Source organism: Sus scrofa, chromosome 1, assembly GCF_054392235.1.
Source record: "Sus scrofa isolate SSC_HxYL_T2T_F1_AM1 chromosome 1, Sscrofa_HxYL_maternal_Yorkshire_Landrace_v2.0, whole genome shotgun sequence".
Classification (NCBI taxonomy): Eukaryota; Metazoa; Chordata; class Mammalia; order Artiodactyla; family Suidae; genus Sus; species Sus scrofa.
The window spans coordinates 87,316,753-87,336,061 of record NC_139383.1 but is presented as its reverse complement, the minus strand read 5'-3'; the positions used below and the strand labels follow the sequence as shown (position 1 = coordinate 87,336,061).

At 38.3% G+C, this 19,309-nt stretch overlaps 1 protein-coding gene across 7 annotated transcripts in view; it reads right to left on the bottom strand.

Annotated features, from left to right (window-relative positions):
- The window catches only part of PHIP (pleckstrin homology domain interacting protein), a 130,528-nt gene extending 111,496 nt beyond the window's left edge, over positions 1–19,032 (bottom strand). For 5 of the 7 annotated variants that reach the window (XR_014807727.1, XM_021092177.2, XM_021092190.2 and 2 more), the window contains exons 1-6: positions 18,825–19,032; positions 18,654–18,712; positions 18,497–18,526; positions 18,252–18,311; positions 1,699–1,849; positions 1,505–1,603 (exon numbers count right to left, since the gene is read on the bottom strand). Coding sequence is in view for 4 of the 7 variants with exons in the window: in XM_021092177.2 (XP_020947836.1) it covers positions 1,505–1,603; positions 1,699–1,849; positions 18,252–18,311; positions 18,497–18,526; positions 18,654–18,712; positions 18,825–18,864 (439 nt within the window). In the remaining 3 variants the exon portion in view is untranslated. Of the gene's footprint in view, positions 1–1,504; positions 1,604–1,698; positions 1,850–17,246; positions 17,937–18,251; positions 18,312–18,496; positions 18,527–18,653; positions 18,713–18,824 lie in introns of those variants that run through there. The other 2 variants (XM_021092207.2, XM_084964307.1) reach the window with 1 other exon arrangement.
- Positions 19,033–19,309: the final 277 nt, after the last annotated feature.

Sequence of the window (19,309 nt, the reverse complement as noted above, 5' to 3'; positions counted from 1 at the left end):
GTTCTACCCCCTAGTATATTTTTCTAAGTACAAATACACACTAATGTCTCAAAGTTGTTGTTGTTTTAATAGTTGTTCATTATAATAAGAATATACAGAAACCATTATTTAACTAGGACAATTTTATGTTAAAAAAGAAAAAAAAGGTCATTTATGATTACTGACCACACAAACATAGGATACCTTTGGAAAATAGCTCAGAGAAAATAATCCAGAATACATCAGATAAAAGATATAAAACATAAAAGAGTAAGAGAGGAGATAAGGTGAAAAAGTATAGCATCTGTTTAACTGGAATCCAGGAGAAGAGGAGAGAGAATGGAGCAGAAACAATATTTTTACAAGAGAATGGCTGACAATTTTCCAATGCCATTAAGGAAATTACAAATTCAAGAACCCTAATAAATCTCAAGATTGATAAATAGAAAAAAATTAACACTACAACACATCACAGTCAAACTGCAGAAAACCAGTAAGAGAGAGAAAATCTTAAAAACAACCAGAGAAAGAGATCATCTTCCCACCAGCAATAGATTAAAACCCAAATATATCAATAAATGCATGTAAAAGACAAAATGCCCCAGATAAAACACAAAAATTGTCATACTATATTAAAAAAAAAAAACTGCTTCTGTGCTGTTTTTAAGATATAGAAAATAAAAAGATACAAAAGGCTGAAAGTAAAACAACAGAAAAAGATATACTACATAAACAGTAAACAAGTTATACAAAACTGTACTATAGATGATCAGTGTAAGTACCCAGAAAAGAAATGAGTAGAATTTGGACAGGTGGAAGACAGGGAGAATAACATTCTGGATAGGCAGGAGAGTGTGGATAAAAGAAGAGGCTGTGATTGAAAATACGAAGGTCTCTGAAAGTCAAAAGTACAGATTTGGTGGTAAAAGAATTAAAACATCATAAAAATATCTTTACCTCGTATACTACCTTGTGAAGAGTAACACTGCAGTTAGAATTTAACAAGAATATTACAGTGTTACACAGTGTAACCTGAAAGGGAGAGAAGGAGAAGACACAGGAAGCAAGAAGACTTGTTACAGTAAGACAAAGACCTGGAAGGAGTAGAGTTAAAAGGGGTAACTTCAGGAGGAAGCCCTATATGCATCAGTGTTCCTTCTTTGAAATTTTAAAGGCAAAAAAATGCATTATGATTTAAAGAATAACCAAACTATTTTTGTTTTTCCACCATTATAATTAATCTATATTATAAAACTGTTGCCCACTAAATCAACCTGATATACATCTTAGCAAACACTTTTGTAAAAATACCAATGAGCTAAATAGCCTAGACAGGTAAAATATGTACAGTCCATAATTACATATTATGACTTCTTCACTACAGATGACTAACATAAGAAAAAAAATCTGAGTTTTTCCTTCATGAATGATATTGTACACAATATGAAATGCTCTGACTCCACAGCAAGTAAAAAACATTTGTATCTGCAAAAGCTCTTCACCAAGAGGATATCAAACGACTCACCAATGCTGGGTGGGCTACCATAGTTAACCGGTGACTCTGGTGGTCTTCCACAATGCAATGCAGCCAGAGCAGATCCTTTCCACACAACATGCCTGCAGCCTATGAAACACACACATGGTTAATGCATAAAGTCAGGGCACAAAGACAAAAAGCAAGAAGAAGAATGTCTAAATTCTATGAGAAATTTTGCATACTTTTATTTGTGCGTAGCAAGGACTGTCTTCCAGCTCCTAATAAAGTTTGTACTCCAGGAACACTTTGTGGAATTTCTTGTTCAAGAAGAGGTCCTAGTCGATGACATATTTGCAGCAAGTGATCAGGTGCTAAATGTCTATAATACTTCACCTAATATATGGAAGACATATAAAATATTTGCTAAATAAAGTGATAAAATTCTTTAGAGTAAATATACTTCAAAAATATAGTTTGTTCTGACTAGTCAATATTTCATTTTACTCCGGGCAAAAGTTCACTTTTATTCTCTAAAACCACCTGAATCACAGAATAGATACCCAATCACAATTTAATTCACTGAAGAGGAAAAATGCTAAAGAATTAATGTAACCTAAATATAGCATGTTATAACAGATCCTAGTCAATGCAAATATTGTACAATGAAAAAAATATATAGCGTTATAACCTAAAATGGCATGTTTCAGTTTTAAATTTTAATTTTCAAAAACTTCCAACAGTAGTTCCCACTGTAGCACAGTGGGTTAAGAAGCTGACTGCAGCAGCTTGGGTCCCTGTGAAGGTGCAGGTTCTATTCCCAGCATGACACAGTGGGTTAAAGGATCCAGCATCGCAGCAGTTGCAGTGCAGATCACAGCTGCAGATTGGATTCAATCCCTGGCCCAGGAACTTCAATATACTGCAGATGCGGCCATCAAACAAAACAAAACAAAAATACCAAAACTTCCAACAACAAAAAATATTAAACATAATAAATGTTCTAGACCTTTCATATAAAACCCCAAAACAGTTCAAGATTAAAGAAACTTGACAGTTCATGTTCTCACTACAAAATTTAAAACATTTATATAATCTCTATGCTGAATTTTGCAATTTGTTTTCCAAAATTTTACAGAGAAAAAGGCCAAATTCCAATTCTTAAACAAGTTTTGACTATTTATAAAATAAATTTATCAACTGCAAAAAGTCCGAGCACTTTTGGAACAACTTCAAAGTACTGCTAAATTTATGCCAGCATTTGAAATCAAGAAATGAAATGCTAATATTTTATTATCCATCCCTTTTAGTAATTAGACAATATCTGCACAATAACGTAACAAGAATTAAATTAGGGAAAAAGTACACTATTTTTTTCACTTTAGGTTATCGAATTACAAAAAATTTCTCACTTTAATACCTAAATATTCTAGTGCAGCTGTTTTCAGTTCTGGAAACCCCTAGGGATTTCTCAGGTAAAAATTATGACTAATACATTAAATTGCTTTTTCACTCTCATTTTCTTGTGAGTGTACTGTAAGTTTTCCAGAGGCCACATGATATGTGATGTTCCAAAAGACTGAATGTAGAAGCAGATATAAGAATTTGCCTTCTATTAAGCCAGACATAAAACATCCCCCAAAGTGTAAAACAATGCCACTCCTCTCACAAATTTGTTTTGGAAAATAATTATGTTATAAAAATCTTTCATTTATATCAACCTGAAATGAGTTTATGTTTAAATAAAAAAAATTAACTTGCTTTAATTTTTAAATGATAAATATGAATAGATTATAATCCACATAAACAAAGGAACTGTAATAATTTTTATCAATGTAAAGAGGTGGTAAGGTGAAAAAGTTTGAGAATTGTCTCTTTAGTTTACTTAGTGTTTTCTTTCTTCCTTTGTTTTTCTAAACAATGGAAGCTTGTACCTTTTGACTCCATTTAACCATTTAATCTACTCCCATGAGGAAGGGATTCCAAACGTACAAACCTCCCAGTTATAAAATAAGTCATGAGGGTATAATAAAGAGCATGATAACAATAGTAATACTGTATTGCACAAGTGAAAGTTGCTAAAAGAGTAAAAAGTTCTCATAATAAAAAAAAAAAAAATGCTTTACATAATGGTGACAGATGTTAACTAGACTTACTACGGTGATCATTTCACCATATACACAAGTATCCAATCATTATGCTGGGTACCGGAAACTAAAATACTACTCTACATCAATTTCACCTCCATTAAAAAAATAAATAACAAGGAAAGTCTCAGAGGGAGTTCCCATCATGGCGCAGTGGTTAACAAATCCGACTAGGAACCATGAGGTTGCAGGTTCTAGCCCTGGCCTTGCTCAATGAGTTAATGATCCGGCATTGCCGTGAGCTGTGGTGTAGGTTGCAGACGAGGCTCGGATCCCACATTGCTGTGGCCACAGCTCAGATTCAACCCCTAGCTTGGAAGCTCAGATTTGACCCCTAGCCTGGGAACCTCCATATGCCACGGGAAGCGGCCCTAGAAAAGTCAAAAAGACAAAAAACAAACAAACAAACAAACAAACAAAAAACAAGGAAAGTCTCAGAAACTGTCATAGCCAAGAGCCTAAAAAGACATGACAACTTTAAAAAAGTCCACTTAGTAATGGCATTTTAATATGAATTCCTTATGAAAAGACAGATTTGGGGGTGAGAGATTAAATCATTTCACTCCATTTTACAGTGTATGTTATACTCCAACTGCTGAACCATAAATGATATTTTTAAAAAGTTAGCTGATAGTCATTCTTCTAGGCTGAAACTAATTAAGAGGAACCTACCTTACTTTTTATCATAATATACTGTCAGAGACAACATGAGCTATACTGTCATACTTTGATAATTTAAAATAGCTCAGAGTCTGCCATACAGGAGATGGTCAATAAGTAGTAATAGAATGAAAACTTCTGGAAAAGAAATTCTACTACAAATTATACACACTACATCTTTGCTTTGTAGAGTCACAAAAGCACAATGATATTAAAGGCTCTGAAAAATCCTGATAAATTTAATTATGTTTAATGCACAATTTCACAAATTCCTTTAGCTATAGAATCCCTTTTTCCCTAGTAATAACATCATCTTGACTCAAAACATACTTTTTCAGGTACTAGTACTATTAAACAGAAAAGGCATTCAGAATAAAATACAAAATCTTAGAACTATATTTATATTTTAATCTTCCCTAATTTACTTAAAAATTTAAAGTCTAGAATATTTATAAGGTCCTGCTAGTTTTAAATTTGTATATGATAATTATTTTGATGTGAATTTTTTTAAATGATCACAATTTCTTTTAAAAATTTTACTTGAACAAGAAAGTTCATTACTTATTTAGTTTTATAATGGTCCTGTTTTAGGGTCTTCTTTCAAAATACACTTCAGGTAGTGAACCTAAAATCTTTATTGCAGAACTGTATCTTTTTAATAAAACATTATGAATCCACTTTTTCCAATTAAATCTTTCGATTATTTAGCATATTTCAATTTTTCAAAATCAACTTTCAATTTAGCAGAGATACTTTCAGTTCCTAAACTCCTCATGCTTTCTGGCTTTGATACAGCAGCTGACCTGTCTACTAGAAACTGTAACCCTTACCTCTTTACACCTCACTCTCCTCCATGTCTCAGGCTTCCATGACACTACCTCTGCCCCTTGTGTCTTCATAGCACATTAAACTCCTTCCCAAACATTCCTTTACTTCCTCAGCACTCTGTAGTACTAATACATTAATTACTCAATATATCTTGATACCTATACCTAAGTAGGAATCTAATGAAAGCTATAATTCCCTCCCCCCACCAAACACACATATGGGGCCTACCACTATCTTGCTCTGTTTGGGGGCTCATAACACCCTGCACTGTACTAAAATTGCCAATTTACTTTGTCCATGTCCTACCTAAGAACACATTTATATCTATAGCCTAGGCCTGCATATCAAACTTTCTTAAAAGACACCTCTCCTTGGAATCCCAAAGCCTCCTCAACTCAACGTACCCCAAACTGAACTCATGATGCCTGTGTCAACACTGCTGCCACACCCTGCCCCCAATACACTACCTTAGTGACTGGAAACACCATCTATTCAACCTCAAATCAAGAAGTCATACTTTTCACACCGACCATTCCTCCCTCCCGCCTCATTCCAAATACCCAAGCAGTCACATGTCCAACTGATATTCTTCTTTCCTAGCCTTAAACCCATCTTCCTGTCTCCATCTCCATAATAACAATCAAAGTTCAAACCATCTTTGCAATAAACTCCCATCTCTGCCACTCCCACTGAAGCCTTCTTTCTCACTCAACTTTATTCTCTATATTACATTTAGAATACTCTTTCCAAAATACAGATCTGGTCAAGTCACCTCTACCTAAAACACTTGAGAGGCTTTCTCTGCTCTTGGGAGATCCAAATCCTTACCATGGTCTACAAGTCCTGAAATACATGCAGAGTCCATTACCATTTGTCTGCTTCATCTATCGCCCTACACCCCACAGCCCCCACTCTCCACATTTAGACACACTGGCTCTCTTTCACATTCTTTACCTGCACTCTCTCCTGACATGCTTTTCCCATGCGGTGTACGCTCTGCCTGTCCCCACACCCTCTTTCCCAGATCTATTTGCTACAGCGCTTCCCTTCAAAGGAAAATCAATTTCCTTCACCCAGTTCAGTCTAGGTGTGCTACCTTGGTTGCACACTCTCAACAATTTTTCCTTAACTCACGTACCAGTTCATGATTATATATTTAATAATGTAATGTTTTAATGATTTTCTTCTCAATTGCACCATAAACTACATGAGCACAGGGACCATCTCTTTTTGTCCCAAATTCATCATATATATATATATGTGTATATATATATATACACACACACACATATATATATACACACACACATATATATGCATACACCCAATACGTACTTTTAAAAATGAATAAAAATTATTTTTTTCTACTGTTTTTTCCTCAATATTATTCTTCATGAATATTAACCCATTCATTGCGGTCAGTATTTAAAATGTAAAGACAAAACAAATTTTTAAGAATTAAAATAACTCATGGCTATACATATATAGTTTTTAATTTTTAAATTATTAAGAATTCTGTATCTATAATACTAAGCTTTTTAGTTTGAATGGACTTTTTAGTTTACTAGTAAATAATTAAAAGAAAAACATGAAATGATATTGTAATAAAATCCCTTATCCAAAATGTTTATATTTGGATTCTCAGTAACTGTCTATACATTATTTGGGAAAAACAAAACTTGACGTTCTCAATTCTAATATACCCATTACTTTTCATGACCAGAACTGCTTTCAAGCTCTTAAAAGATATTCAACACATAAAAAGTACAACCAAATTGTGAAGTCAAGTGTGATAAACGTAACTACTAATACAGCTAACACATACTGGCTGCACACTAAATACTAGGCCTTGTGGTAACTGTTTTACTTGTAAAAGCTGAGTTAACAATTTTAATAACTGTGAGAGGTATATTCTATTATTATTCCCATTAATAAACAAATGATGGGAATTCCTGCTCTCCAACAGGGGGTTAAAAATCTCACTGCAGTGGTTCAGATCGCTGTGGAGGCACAGATTTGATCCTCAACCCGACACAGTGGGTTAAAGGACTGGTGTTGCCACAGTTGCTACCCAGGTCACAGCTATGGCTCGAATTCAATCCCTGGCCCAGGAACTTAGATATGCCACAGGTGTGGCCCTTAAAAAAAAAGAAAAAGAAACAATGGTACAAAAAGATAAAACAATCTTCCCATGGTCACACACATTCAGTGGATGGTAGAGATAAGAGTCAAACCAAGGCAGTCTAACTCCAGAGCCACAATCACACTGCCTTCCCCTTAACCTCCTACGAAGTACCCATGTCTAAATGTATGTGTGTGTGTATACATATACACACATATAAATATATATCAATGTACAAGAAAGCTATAAGGTAGACATTTTGAGTAGTTTTCAACACATTAAGTTGAGCTAAAAAAAAGTTTTAAAAGTTGACTTTTTATTATTTAAGCAAACTTGCACAAATGCCTAAATTCCTATAAGTAAAGGGGAACACTTAAAAATCTAAGATTAGAAGTAGAATATAAATGATGTAATGACAACTGTAAGTACTCTTTCCTAAAATGGTTAAAGGAAATCAAAGTGACCAATTTTCTAAATATTTCCAAGACAGAAACTTTAAACCCAAAGTCAGAACCAAGGTATATGCAGATTCAACAACTTAAATCTTACCCTAAAATTAATGATTACTATTAAAAAGTCTTTTAAATGCACATTAATCAGTAGTGCTCCAATCTATGCCCCTTCTGATAAACACTTCAACTCCTCCCACTAAAACGCAAGAGCCTACTAAATGAATGTAAACCCTGATGCCACCCCTATAAAATTCACTCCTCAATCAAGTAGGCTGGTCAGAGCTTTTTCAAACTTCTCACATCTCCACCCACACCTCCAATCCCAACTGAAAATGACCTGAGGAGTTCCCATCGTGGAACAGTGGTTAACGAATCCAACTAGGAATGATGAGGTTGCGGGTTCAACCCCTGGCCTTGCTCAATGGGTTAACAATCCGGCATTGCCCTGAGCTGTGTGGTGTGGGTCGCAGACTCGGTTCGGATCCCGCATTGCTGCGGCTCTGGCATAGGCCTGCGGCTGCAGCTCCAATTCAAACCCTAGCCTGGGAACCTCCATATGCCACGGGAGCAGCCCTAGAATAGGCAAAAAGACAAACAAGAAAAAAAATGACTTGATACGATAACAACAATCTTTGGTCAACTGTCCATAACTGATGGTTAAAATCTGCCTTAAACAAATCTATCTTTATTGTAAACATCATGCTGCATTATCTAGAGCAGAGGTCAGTAAACACTTTCTGAAAATGCTCAGACTTCAATAAAAATTTTAGGCTCTGAGGGCTACTATCTCTGTCACATATATACATTTTTTTTTTGTCTTTTTTAAACTATTTCTTGGGCCGCTCCCGCGGCATATGGAGGTTCCCAGGCTAGGGGTCGAATTGGAGCTGTAGCCACCGGCCTACGCCAGAGCCACAGCAACGCAGGATCCGAGCCACATCTGCAACCTACACCACAGCTCACGGCAACGCCGGATCGTTAACCCACTGAGCAAGGGCAGGGACCGAACCCGAAACCTCATGGTTCCTAGTCGGATTCGTTAACCACCACGCCACGATGGGAACTCCACGTATATACATTTTTAACAACTCTTTAAAAATGTAGTAACTTTAGCTCAAGGGCCTTGCACACAATTTACCCACAGCAGCCATAGTTTACTCACCCCTGATCGAAAGAATGATCCTTGGTTTGCAGCAGCAGGGATAAAAGAATTCTGTGAAACAAAGGCAACTCTGCTCTTGCTTTGTCCATCCTGGCCCAAATCGTAAATTTGCATAATTCCTTTCTCAGACTGCATATGTATTTTTAGTATGGAGTTCCTGTGGTGGCTCAGCATGTTAAGAACTGGACTAGTATTCACGAGGATGCAGGTTCGACCCCCGGCCTCGCTCACTGGATTAAGGATCCAGTGTTGCCACAAGCTGTAGCGTAGGTCACAGATATAGCTCAGATCAGGCATTGCTGTGGCTGTGGCGTAGCCCAGCAGCTGCAGTTCCAATTTGACCCCCAGCCTGGAAACCTCCATATGCCTCAGGTGCAGCCCTAAAAAAGAAAAAATAAAAAAAAGACATTTATAGAATTATCAACTAAAATTTGAACAAGAAAGGAACAAGGATGAAACTGAGCTCTTTGGATTTATTTTCCTGTATCTTTGGCTAAAGCAACCTGGTTCTGCTTGACATGCCACTTCATATACATGGCTGTCCTTTTCAAGCAAGAAAATTTTGCCATCATCTGTGGGAGGTATTGTTAAATGCCAAGTGCTACCAAGTGGGAAGAGAATATAAAGAAACTGGAAGCTACCAGCCATAACACCAATGAGAACTTCTCAATTTTTAAAGAAAAGGTCAGTAATTTGGATTAAGAGCTCTAAAGTCAAGAGCCTAGGTCTAAACTTGCTGAGTGGGGTAAAAATTCAGTCCGTGTCCTCCTCTGTAAGACTGGGACTGGCAGTAGCCACCACGCTGGGAGCTAGCTGGTCACAGTACCTGACACAAAGGGTTGGCTGTTATTTTGATAACACTCCCCATTACATACTACATGTTGACCTTTCATTTTGAAAAGAATCCTTCTAGACCTAAATAGGGAAAAAAAAAAATTGGATGTCTTTTTAAAGAACTTTTCATGGAGTTCCAGCTCTGGCACAGAGGAAACAAATCCGACTAGGAACCATGAAGTTTCGGGTTCAATCCGTGGCCTCGCTCAGTGGGTTACGGATCCGGCGTTGCCATGAGCTGTGGTGTAGGTCACAGACATGGCTCGGATCCTGCATTGCTGTGGCTGTGGCATGGGCCTGCAGCTGTAGTTCCAATTCCACCCCTAGCCTGGGAACCTCCATATGTCACAGGTGCGGCCCTAAAAAACAAACAAAAGACAAAAAAATTAAAAATTAAAAAAAAAAAAGACCTTTTCAAAGTGAGGTTATTTAGATCAATATATTCATTCCTACTACTTGTGAGACCTAGAAATGCCAATCCTTCCTCCAGAATGTATTTAAAAAGTCCTTATGAAAATAAATCCACCTAATGTTTGACACCAATATGATCTGATTTGACCCCAGTCTTCACTTTATCCCTATGTCTTGAACACCTGATTGGCTCTAAAACAGTTTTTCAGATCTTCTCAGTATTTTTTCAGATCTTCTCAATATTTTTTCAGATCTGAAAGGCAAGCAACTTCTGCTTTCTACTACGGTTGAGTTCTAAAAGGTCAACTTAATGTAACATAGTTCTTATTTTTAGGCCTATTGTAGCATTAAAAAAAAAAAACCCTATTTACTATTTAATCACTCTATAAGGCCTATTACTAAAACCTAGCCCATAAAATTCTCAAAACTTCTAAACTTCTAATTTATAAATTTGTTACCATTATTCCAAAGTGTAGGTTCAATTATAACTACACTCTTTAAATTTAAAGCAAGTTTATATTTTCCAAGCATTTCTGTTTGTTTGTTTTACTGTTAACAGCTTTTACATAGAAAAAAGAAAAAAAAAAGACATATGGAATACTTATTTTATGCTAAGTATTCTCAAAATTATTTATCTTCACAAGCAAATAAATTTAAGTATTTTCCTCATTTCACAAGTAAGGAATCCACGAATAAGGAAAACTGAGACCCAAAAGTTAGGGTCACATGTTTAGAAAGTAGTCAAAACAGTAATAAAACCCAAGTCTCCTGATTCCGAGTTAAGTGCTATCTTCTTTTTCTTTTTTGTTATATTATAGTTTCCTTCTCAAAACGTTAGTTGCTCCCCCACTGTCACACAGGTTTTATGATTACAAACTTAATAGAACCCATACAACCATTTTCCATGTCAAATCCTCTAAGCTGGGTAACTATTCTTAGAAGGACTCTTACTTATGATTTCTTTGTAATTAGAGTATAATAAAATTAATATAGAATCTTACTAAGGGTCAAAAGTAATCTCAGTGGCCTGTTTACTCTTAAATAACTATAAATGAACATGCTTCGAAGTCTGTGTCTTATATTCACAATTTAGTCAATCACCTAAGAATTAGATAATAATTCAGTTAGTATTATCAATACAATTATCAACACATATTTGTCATTTAAATAAAAGGCAATACTGTTTTTCAAAATTTTATTCACTATAATCTGACTATGTTCATTAAAAAAAAAAAAAAAATCCCCAAAACTCTATTCAGAATTAAGGTTTCCATAAACCAAAAAGTAAGGACGCTCTATAACAATAATTTAGGAGTTTAGCTGCTGCAGTTAAGAATCCGACTGCAGTGACCCAGGTCACTGCAGAGGTGTGGGTGGGTTCTCTGGCCCAGTGCAGTGGGTTAAAGGATCTGACACTGCTGCAGTTGTGGTGCAGTCAAAGCCGTGGCTCAGATTCAATCCCTGGCTCAGGAACTTCCGTATGTTGTGAATGTGGCCAATCAAAAAAAAAAAAGAAAAATTAAAGCACAACAAAATGGCAAAGCTTAACTTTTTAAAAAACATTTTGAAGTTTAGTTTTAAAACACAGTCATATTTGCCAAGCAAAGCCTGTGCAATAAGTTTTTAAAACATTACTTAGTAAAGTATAATTAAAAAGTCAAATCTACAACTCTGTTGAAAAGTTATTGTCCATTAATTTAAAGACTGAAAATTCTTAAACTGTTTAGTCTTAAAATGCCAATGTAATAATCTTAAGAACCAATTTCATTTTTAGTAATGTTTCAGTTTCAAACACAGTACTCAAAATAACTAACATCACACATACAACGGCCGTGTAAAGTTGTTTCAGAAAATGTATACTTCTCCAAGTTGACTAGTACTTTCACACCCCAAAACTAAACCAGAATCAAATGACACAAGTAAAGGTAAGCATTTCTTGCATTTATTCTACAGCCTCTGCCAAGACAAGCTTCAAATCTGTTCTCTATCAGATATAGACCAAATGGGTCATGCTACCGTGACCAGAGGCCATCTGGAGTCTGGAACACATGGATTCTTTATGTGCTTCCTCTGCAGTAGGCTGCCATCATCCATGCTGCCATGAATAGTCAAAACCTTCTACTACAAACCTCATTCCCCTTACAATTTAAATTACTTTTAACTCAAGCAGAGGCTGCATCAAACCATGTTTCTACCCCAATTTTCTTAATATGAAAAACTTCTCATCGAACCATCCTTTTTCTTTATCTGTGACCCCTGAGCTCAAATAAAGCCACTTTAGTGTGTATACATGTGTAAGTGTGTGTAAGTGTGTGTGTGTGTGTGTGTGTGTGTGTGTAAGGCAAATAACTAAAGGTGGATCTGCTTTGTATCTGATGACTACCTCTCTGTAGTGACCAAAGGTTCCACACTGAGTTGTTCAGTACTGCAATTTTTGATTTTTTTAAGTACTCTGAATTCTCAAATGCCGTATCAAAAAATTATAATTTTCCTTAATTTGTCATAAAAGACATACACTCCTCTATATTCCATATGCTCATCATTTAGTAATACAAAATAATTTATCTTCACAAATTGCTCATGTCACCAACACAGCTTCTCACAAACAAAACAGAAACTTCATGCATTTAAAATTTCTAGAATTTTCAAGTTGGGTTTTGTATATAATAGCCTTTATCACATTTATTTTATTTCATTGCCTTTTTTTTCTTTTAAAGGCCACATCCACAGCATATGGAGGTTCCCAGGCTAGGGTAAAATCGGCGCTACAGTCACCAGCCGATACCACAGCAACGCAAGATGTGAGCCACTTCTGCGACCTACACCACAGCTCACAGCACCACCAGATCCTTAACCCACTGAGCGAGGCCAGGGATCGAACTGGCAATCTCTTGGTTCCCAGTCGGATTCGTTTCCACTGAGCCACAACAGGAACTCCCTTTATCACATTTAGATAAAAGCAACTTAAATATCCTCAACAATGTGCTGTTAAAATTTTTTTCTCTAATATATTCATTTTACTGCTTGACTTATCTGCAGTCAAAAGTATATTGAAACAGGAATTATTCTAAATGTATATAGGCTTAGTATTCTGTTAACTAATGGCCAGTTTGCTTAGTATTACAGATATTAACCTGTCTAGTAGCACTTCTCCAAAATAAGCTGTGCAGAATACAATTTTATTTACAATTCTGTAGTGACATGATAGATAACCATAAAACTTAGGAAAATGAAGAATGGCTGCAGTAGGCGAGAAAAGTTTCTAGATAAAAGAAACAAAAACTTGTGGTCTGAAAAGCAAATTCTGTATGAACTAAAAAATGTCGTTCATAGGATTTATTTAACCTAATACTCACTTAGGAATAAATTCAAAAAGATCTTTAATAAACTCTGCTTAAAACATACATATCTTTAAGCCAGATTTACAAAACATCTGACAATTTCCAAAAAGAATACAAACTACTATGATCTTAAATTGCAAAAATCTCTGTACAGAAAAAACAAACACCCTTCAGATAATCCTAAATGCCATCTGACCATTACTAAAAGAAAGAGCTTCATATATCTGCTAATCAATTCTGCATATTTCAACAACCGAAACATTTCCTAATGTTAACTGTTTCACAAATATGGTCATAGTTAGAATCACTGTACAGACTTAACAAAATTTTTCTAGATAGCTACCCACAATGCTTTAAAAATGATTTTTTTTTATATTTACCATACTTTTTTTCCTTATATCTTAGGCTTATTTAACCCTTGAATCTACAAAGTAACTCTATAATAGTATCTTCCGAAGTTTTAAAGCAGCCAATTTTATATTGCAACTACTAAATTCAGAAAGTTATGCATACTTGTTCCTAAAATATTTTCTTAAATTTTTTTCATCATGCAGCAATTATTGGAACAACCTTTTACTACTACTCCTACTAAAGTTCTGATAATAGCAAACACAAACCCTTACATAGTACTTGATTTTTACCAGTATCACTCACAAAATCTTATGAAGGAGGAGCTAACATTAACCCATTATACACAGTGGGAAACAGACTCCAACAGTACTTTTCTGCCTCATTACCAATCGTAAAACACCACTGTGTGGTTGGGAAGGGGATAATCCAACGCCCCCTTTATATTCGTGCCACTTTACAATGATTCAAGAGTAGTAAAAAACTAACAAAGCATTTACTTAAAAAAATTTGTTAATGCTGCAAACTTTTAAAAATATTCGTGTAAGTAACAGATGAACTGTATGTCTAAGAGAGGATGAAGACTTCCCCACTTCGGCCCTTCGACATGTACTATTCCCCTCACAGTACAATAATTACAACATTATACCCTGTTTGGAGACTACCAAGAAAAGCTTACTATTTCATTGGTACTCTATTAAAAAAGGAAATGATAAGTCTACTACACATATTTACTTCATTATATACCAACCCCCTCCAAAACTGTACTGGTTAAGTTTTGATAGTACCACCTTATCTTTAATATAGAATGTAAATCCCTGATTCAAAAATATTTAATGTTATCTATTTTTTTCCCCTAAAACTGGTGTCCTAAGTTTTATACCTTATCTTTCACATTAATCAGCATATTCCAAATAAATGCATACCTAAGACATATACTTAAGTAAATCCTATGCATGGTTTCCTATTCATCTCTCAATTTAAGACCACCAATAATTTAAGAAAACTGATACTGCAACCTAAGAATGGCACTATAAAAAGCATTTATACAATTTCCTAATCTGCATGATTTCTCTAGACAGACTTTTATGTGTTTTGGATAATCAAATTCCAAAATGAAAAAGTTGAGCTCTTAGAGACAATACACTACTTCTAGTTAAAAATGAGATTTTCACATTAGAAAAATTTCAATTCATTTACTTTATGAGAATGAGATAAGAGCGGCCCAGAGAAATTCCTGACTTGCCAGAGGTTAACCTGCAGGCTGTTGGCAGGGCTACACCAAGATCCATTCTTTCCCTTGAATAGAAAGATTTCTAATAACATGGAATCATTTTTTAAATAAGCAAAAACCACTACAAAAAATAAAATAAATAAAGAATTATACTGAAGTTCCCAATGTGGCTCATCGGTTAAGGAACCAGACTAGTATCTGTGAGGATGCAGGTTCGATTCCTGGCCTCTCTCAGTGGGTTAAGGATTTGTTATTACAAGGAGCTGTGGTGTAGGTTGCAGAGGCAGCTCAGATCTGGCGTTTTTGTGGCTGCGGTGTAGGCCGGCAGCTACAGCTCAGATTTGACCGTCTAGCCTAGGAATTTTCATATGTTGCAGGTAAGGCCCTGAAAGGCAAAAACAAAAAAAAGTTTTAAATATTAAGGTAGATGGTAAAAATCATAATCCTGTTTTATAACACCAAAGACACTTGAAATAAACGCATGAATTTAATTTTTTTAATCTGTAAACTTTTAATTTTAAACTGTTCTTAAAACTTTACCTTCTGCTTGATCAAGACTCAGTCACTGTAATTTTTATCTACAGCCTGACTGCAGTTGGTGATCTTTGTCTATTTTTAAGCCCACAAGTATAGATATTACATCCCATGCCAAAAAGCTATAACAAATTCTGCTAGAAATTTCAATTTGACATACAAATTCTCCCATTTATAATATTACCCGCTTTATCAGTTAACGCAGCAACAAACTTCCAAGTAGAAGCAAACCCTACTGAAACCACCAAGGATAGCTATTTGGCTTCACTCAACAAAAATAAACTTCAAATCTATTCAATTTGATAGACACAAAGCAAAACTTTTTTTCAGTTTTAATAATTAAGACAATAGAGAACAATGTACAAGGGATTTTGCAAAGCTCACCTAGCCCACCATAAAACTTCAAGATCCTACTAAGAAATAAAAAAGTGCTCAAACACCTGGTGTTCCAAAATGTTTTCGAAGCTGACTAAATGTCAATCAAAAAATCAAAGTTAAATCATATACCTCCCACTGAAACTATATAGTGTGATCAATATGAAACTACTTCAAATGATGCCTTGGATCCAGCTGATATAGTGACACTGAATGAATGAAATGAGAAAAGGAGCTAGAGAACTCCAAAGTCATCTGAGAATTCTTAACTGTCTCATGAGGGTGCCAACATTTCTGTTCTGGAAAAAGGTTTGAAAGTACTCAAAGAAAAACCACTTCCACGCAAAATAGGTGGGTTTTGACAAATAACACACTTATAAAAATACCACTTACTATGCCTAAAGTCTGATAAAGAAGAGACTAGGAATACAAATTCTTTTTATTAACATCTGAGAGATGAGAAACTCGCTCAGAAAAAGTTGAAAAACATTGGTAACCTTGTTTTCACTGGAAAATAAAATGATACTCTTACAGGGATTAAACATCCCCATAACTGGGCCAAATACCATTGACAGCCTCATCTTAAAAATATGAATGTAACATGACCAATAGTCTTCACGTTAAAAAATACAGCAATCCTCACTGACTTCGGGTTTGTGGGTTTTTATGAAATGTAAAAATGACTTTGGTAAAAATAAATGCAAAGATGAATTCTGTCTGCCTTATTCTTTAAAATGGAACATTATAATCTTTATGACAATTTTTAAAGTAACACGAAAAACATGGAAATCCACTTAAGACTTCTGTCAAATATTTACAAAGGTAAAAATTAAATTCTGTAGTTACTGAATCTTGGAGTTTGCTTCAAACTCCATTTTAGCCAAGAAACAAGCCTAAATCACTAAATACTAGGAAAGCTAACAGAATGGAAACGAATGTATGGGTTAAGTCTCCCTTAAAATAACTAAACCTAAGTACCCTCGCTAACTTCAATAGCTATGAACACTTAGCAACAGCCAATTATTAAATCCTAACACATTTGGATACAGAGGTTAGATGTTCTATACACAAATGAAACAAAAGCCACCAAAAATCATGTCATCCCTTCATCTCACAGAACACATTCAATTCTAAACTAGCTGAAACTTCCTAATCCTTTCAGAAACCCTCATAAAGTAACATTATAACTATTTCAAAACATCAGGTGCAAATATATCTCAGAAAATCAATGCACTGCCTAGATTTCAAAGGTTTGATCTGCCCCAGTAACTGCTTTTAATTTCCCAACACACACACATACATACAACCTATATCAGTTTAGGAGAAAACAATACCGAAAACATACCTCCCGAAAACAAATATCCACTGTTCTATTCACAATCCTTACGTGATAGGTCCGCTTTTAACAAGCGATTTTTAGAAATTACTAAAATATTCACTTCGAAAACCCACAGAAGTAAGAAATAGGTTTCCCAAGCTGCTAACAAAATACTCCCCGATGGAAACTGCAGCACTTTTATTTGCCAATTTCCATTCCACAGTAAACATAGGAACAAAAATCAGAACTGATCTTCAGTGGCCTCCAAAAATAGCTTTTAATTTAACGAGGAGGCCTAACACGAGAAACAGCCGGATTGGAAAGAAAGAAAAAAAAAAAAGCTCCTTAAACTCCTGGTTTTCGGGGGTCCCTTCTGAGAAAGCGCTCGGGGAAATGCAAGCGCCGCTGGCCAGCCGGCATCGTACATCCGAACCTCTCCAACAAAAAAACCCAGATCGGTTCGTAAGGAAGGCGAAAGAAATGGGAGGAAAAAACAAAAACAAAAAACCCCCAGCGTCTCGACCCGGTTCCGCGGTGGCGGCACCGCCGGCTTGTGAAATGCTAATGCCACTTCGGAGCAGTTAGTCACCAGCCATTGTGTGGGGCAGGAGAAAGCCGAGCCGCCCGCGCGAGCAGAGCGAGCAGGCGTGCAAAGCGCGCCCTCCCCGCTCGCGCCGCTCGCGCCGCTCGCGCCGCCGCCGCCGCCGCGCGCGCCCCCGCGCCCGCACGGCCGCGCGCGCCGGCCCCTCCTCCTCCGGCCTTGCACTGCACAACACTCATGACGTATCTTTATTTCTAGCACATTAACAAAATATCACAAATAAATTGTCGGCAGCCCCTGCGGCCCCGGGGTGCGGGTCCCCCCGGCCACTGCCCCCCGCGGCCCCCGCGCCTGCCTCCCAACCCTCCCCCTGGCCTTGGGAGCTTGCAGGTTCCGAGGCCAAGTTTTTGTCTCCGTAAAAAATTGCGGGAAATTCAATTTTTATTCGACTCGGGGAAAAGTTTCTTTGCTCCGCGACGCGAATGTCTCACCAGATTCTGGTAGGTCCTGGGATGCTCCTTCCCGGTCCAGTCGGTGCGCCGGGGCAGCAGCTGCGGGGAGAGGGCACCCCGTGAGCCCGGCCCCCGGCCCCGGCCCGCCCGCGCCCCTCCCCCGCCTGCCCCCCGCCCCGCCGGGGACCCCGAGCCCCGCGCCCCGCGCCCCGGCGGCGGCGGCGGCGCAGCGGCCCGCTGGCGGCCGCGCAGCGGCGGGACGCGCGGGCCGCCGCCGCCCTTACCTCCTTCTCGGCCACCTCGCGGATCAGCACCTGCAACAACAAAGCGGGGAGAGCTGAGCCCCGCGCCCCGGGCCCGGCCCCGCCGCCGCCGCCGCCGCCCTCCCCCACGCCCGCGAGCGGCGAGCGCCCGCCCGGCCCGCCCCGCGCGCCGCCGTACCTGAGCCGCCTGCTGACAGGGTCCATCTTCCAGGAACCGGGCGATGAGGAAGTAGAGCTCTGCGCGGGAGAGAGGGACCGGAGACACAGGCTGAGCGGCCGGGCGGCGGGGGGCGGGGGCCCGCGGGCGGAATCGCCCGGTGCCAGCGGCCCCGGCAGCCCCCCGACTTACCCGATCGCAGCTCCGAGAGGCCTTTCCTCTCACAAGACATGTTTATGGGTCACTTCGGGGCCGCCGGCGGGACACCCCGCCGCCGAGGGGAAGCGGGGATGGTGCCGCCGCCTGCCCTATAGCTGTCACTGTGTGTTCACGAGCCGAGCCTGGGCTCCACCATTCAAGCTACGGCGGCGGAGGCGGAGGAGGAGGAGGAGGAAACAACAACTCTCAGGCAGCGGCTCCAGCCGCCGCCGCCTCCGCCGCGGATCCCTCCGCCGCAGAAAAGAGTCCGCCGCCTTCGCGGCCCCGGGCTCAGCCCGGTCCTGCCCGCGCCCCCGCCCCCCGGCGCTGAAAAAAAGGAGTGCCTCCGACCCCGCGCCCACGGCGCCCCGCACCCGGCGCGGCGAGCCCCCCGCCCGCTGCTTCCCGGCCGGAGGTGCTATTTATTTATTTATTTCCAGTCGAAGATGTCGGAGCCGAAGCCGCCGGTTGGCTGCAAG